The sequence below is a fragment of the Danio rerio genome, chromosome 19, assembly GCF_049306965.1.
Source record: "Danio rerio strain Tuebingen ecotype United States chromosome 19, GRCz12tu, whole genome shotgun sequence".
NCBI classification, from domain to species: domain Eukaryota; kingdom Metazoa; phylum Chordata; class Actinopteri; order Cypriniformes; family Danionidae; genus Danio; species Danio rerio.
This window is the reverse complement of record NC_133194.1, coordinates 938,155-942,500: the sequence shown is the minus strand read 5'-3', so window position 1 is coordinate 942,500 and position 4,346 is coordinate 938,155. Positions and strand designations below refer to the sequence as shown.

General features: G+C 37.7%; 1 protein-coding gene across 1 annotated transcript in view; it reads left to right on the top strand.

The window, feature by feature from the left end:
• Positions 1-3,748, top strand: part of msto1 (misato mitochondrial distribution and morphology regulator 1) — a 14,110-nt gene extending 10,362 nt beyond the window's left edge. Inside the window, 4 exon segments of the mRNA NM_199887.1 lie at positions 164-351; positions 667-771; positions 982-1,094; positions 2,460-3,748. Coding sequence (NP_956181.1) covers positions 164-351; positions 667-771; positions 982-1,094; positions 2,460-2,710 — 657 coding nt within the window. The 3' untranslated portion in view covers positions 2,711-3,748.
• Positions 3,749-4,346: the final 598 nt, after the last annotated feature.

Sequence of the window (4,346 nt, the reverse complement as noted above, 5' to 3'; positions counted from 1 at the left end):
ACCATTGACTTCTATTGTGTTTGATTTTCCTGCTGTTGGACTCAATGGTTACAGACGTTAACTTATGAAGAATCTTGTCATCGATATTGTTTACCTCAGCTACTGCAGCACAAGCTGAATTTCCACTAGGATTAAAGTTTGTGTCCGCTTGTGTTTTCTGCAGGTGGTTTCAGCGTATGGCTCTGTGCCGTTTCCCATGATGCTCGGCGGCTGTTTGCCGGACGCTCTGGATGCGTTTTCTAATGCCGTGCCATGGAGATCCCTCTCTGCCTGTCCTGAGATCAGTGACAGACGCTTCTGCTTCAGCCAATCAGTGACTCTGAAGGGTGTGGATGAGCAGAGTTTAGTCAGGTCAGAGGACGCCTTTATACTGCATTATTAATACTAATTATATATATATATACATATGTACACTACTCAAATATTGTTATGGTATCATCTAAAGTTGCAGTAAAATTGTTTGCCTTCCTGTAAATTGTTTTTCCCTGTCAAATATTTCCCAAATGATGTTGAACAGATTCAGGAATTTTTCACAGTATTTCTGACAATATTTTTTCTTCTGGAGAAAGTCTGATTTATTTTGTTTTCGACTACAATAAAAACAGTTTTAAACACGTTTTAAGGTCACAATTTAGTTATGATTTTTTATTTAATTTTTTTTTCCAGTCGTTTACTCCCCGGGATGGAGGCGCCCAGTCCTCTGCACTATGAGCGTTCAGGAGAGGATGTTCTGTCTGCATACGTCAGGTCACATTACCCATCATCCCCACTGTGAGTCTCACACACACACACACACACACACACACACAGCAGCTCTGAGACTGTTGTCCTGTGACTGACCTCATATCTGTGTGTGTGTGTGTGTGTGTGTGTGTGTGTGTGTGTGTGTGTGTGTGTGTGTGTGTGTGTGTGTGTGTGTGTGTGTGTGTGTGTGTGTGTGTGTGTGTGTGTGTGTGTGTGTGTGTGTGTGTGTGTGTGCAGGGCGGTTCAGCTGGTCTCCAGTGGCAGTAAAGTGACTCCTCCATTCCCGCAGATCTTCAGTCCGTCTCTCAGTGCTCAGGGTTTCCTCCAGAGCCACAGCACTCCTGCGTCCCGTGAGTCTCTTCAATATAAAACCGCCCCTTTCCTTCAATTGTTTATAAGCATGCATTCAGATCCGCCTTAAGTTTGGAAAGCCACGCCCCCACATATCTCAACAACATACAGAGCCAAATCATCCTGCCTGCCTTTGTTTTATCTGTTTCTTTTTCAGATATCCATTTATTTAACAGAGCTTCATCACACTACTGTCAGCTTATAAAGATTTTTAAAAACTTTTTTCATAGTTTATATTCGTGTAAAGACAACATTAAACAATCTGATTCATGTGTTTTTATCACCCTTTCTTATTTTATACTTGTAGATTTCAACAGCAGTTCTATGCAATTTATTAAAATGTTCAGTAGTACTAACAACAGACTTTATCAGTTTTAATTCATCCAATTCATCCATTTTCAATTTATCCAAACCAGAAGTTTACATACACTCCAAAAAAAGGAACATAGAAGAATTTTATTTAGAGAGTTTTTATTAATTTCTAGACAGTCAAAAGTTTACACACATTTCCTTTGTATTTTTAGCTTTGCTGTTAAACTGTATAACTTTGGTCAAATGTTTTCGGTCTCCTTCCACAAGCTTCTCACTATATGAGTTTTGGCCCATTCCTCTGGCAGAATCCAGAGTCAGATTTGTCTTGCTCGCACAAGCTTTTTCAGCTCTGTCCACAAATGTTCTATAGGATTGAGATCAGGGCTTTGTGATGGCCACTCCAAAACATTAGAAACTTCCAAAACCCTGACAGCATCATCTGAGCTTTCCCAGAGGCAGAATTACTGTATGTAAACTTGACTTTCAAGAACAGTTATAACCATTTCTCAAAACAATATCTCTCTCATTATTCTGCTATTAAGCAGAACAGAAACACATGTGCTCCTAGCCCTAACTTACCTAAAAGAGAACAAGTTTAGTCACATTAACATCTGACTTCTTTAAATGGTTATGAGCCTTTTTATTTATTATAAATTATAAAGTAATAATCTCCCTTGTTAAACCATTGGAGTCTAATATGTCAAAAACTAAACTAATTTGCAGATTTATGTGCTAACATGTATGCAAAATGAATGGATATTAAATTAAACAATGCATCAGTTGCATATTTAAAACAACATTTAATATAAATACATGTTTGGCTTTTATTTTTCATTCTCTTGCATACCAATAGCCATCGACTACTATAGTGTTTCTGCTTCCTATAGTGGAAGTTGATTATTCGATTTCAACATTCTTCAAAATATCTTCAATTGTGTTCGACAGAAGAAGCTCAAAGAGATTTGTAAGCAAGTAAAGGCTGAGTAAACAATGACAAAAGTTCATTCTTTGTGTGTACTGTCCCTTTAAATCTATTCTTTCCGTGTGTCCAGCGTCCTGTCCGCCTGTGTCATGTCTTCCTGTGCTGACGTCTCTCCAGAGCAGTCCTGCCGTGGGTCTCCAGTTGTCGGAGCTGCAGAGAGCCTGTGCATCGCTGGACCTGCGGCGCGTGGCCCCCAGTTTCCTCACGCACGGCCCCGAACATGCAGAAATCAGCGAATACCTGGAGCAGCTCCGCAACCTAGCGCACTGCTACCGACAGAGCCACAGCCGCTCTTCATCAGAGGAGGATGATGATGATTAGAGCTCATCTGTACTGAGTTCAATCATTGAGCTGCATTCTAGGCATGCTGGGAGGAATTATGGGAAATGAAGTCCCTGACATGCTGTTCATAAAGCAGCTGGAGCATTCTGAGAAGACTGAGAGGATGATTCCTGCAGATCTTTCATAATGCTTCTTAAAATGAGCTGAATCAACACAATTCTTGAGTGTTTCATGTTCAATACACTTAAATTTGTTGATTGATTGAATTGTGTGGAGCCCAGCGTTTATACGGTGTGGCGATAACGCATGTAAACCTGCTTGTCTAGAGATAAACAGGAATTTTGTTCTTAAAGGGACAGTTCACTGAAAAAAATATGGGTTACACTTTACAATCATTAGTGAATGTGTTTACTTACATCAACTAATAATGAACAATACTGAAATAGAGCATTTATTAATCACAGTTCAGCATTTACTAATGCATTATTGACATAATAATTAACATTAATTAATGCACCGTGAGGTAACACCAACACATGTATTTTCATTAAGATGAACAAATACTGTAATTAATGTATTGTTGATTGTTTGCTCATGTTAGTAAATGCATTAACTAATATAACCTTATTGTAAAGTGTGACCAAAATATGTGTACTTACCAGTTATCATCATTAGATTACAAACATTTGAGTTGTTTTTAATTTCTTCTGTTGAACACAAAAATAGATATTTTGAAGAATGTTGTAACGTCTGACTTCCATCGTAGGAAAATACAAACAAACACAATGGAAGTCAGTGGTTACTGAGTTCTGGTATTATTTCAGAGTATGCTTTTTTGTGTTTAATAGAAGAGAGAAATGCTTCAGAAGTCAAAAACCTTTATAAATGATGACTGAGTTTTAATTTTGGGTGAACTGTCTCTTTAAAACAGTGTTGAATTATCTGACTTGAAGACAGTTAACGGTTATTATACAGAATTTATTTGCATTCATCAGATATTGTATTAAAAAACATTTTATTTTGGTTTATTAATGCTTTTTCAGTTTCTGAAGGAAATATACACTTCTAAAATGCTAACTTGTTTGTGTTTAACTCATTTACAAACTGAATTAATGTTATTTATTCATTACCTCCTTTTCGGCTTGGTCCCTTCGTTAATCTAGGGCTGTGGTCACCACAGCGGAATGAACCGCCAACTATTCCAGCATTTGTTTTACGCAGCGGATGCCCTTCCAGCTAGAAACCCAGTACTGGAAAAGGAATTAATAATAACATGGCTGAAAATAACTTTCATCAAGCTGTTCTTTCAAAACTGTGTATTCATAGACTTCATTGGATGATAATCTGTGAAACATTTAAAGGAGTACAAATATCTTTAAAACTACTTTCACTATGAGTTTTAAGGTGGATAAAAACAACCAGAACAGCCAATCAGAATCCAGCCTACTCTAAAGAGCGCGAATATTTAACGCGGCAGATCATAACAATGACGCTGTAGCTCTTGGAAGAAAATTGTTCTTAATGCGAATATAATATGCTACTGTTGTGTTTTATACAGAGCACTATTTGAAAAATAAGCAAACAGCGTTAGTTATTAGAGTCTAGCTGTGCTTAATTAAAATTCATGAACCTAACCGTCAAACTCGAACGCCAAGCCCATGGCGTTAAACAGTTT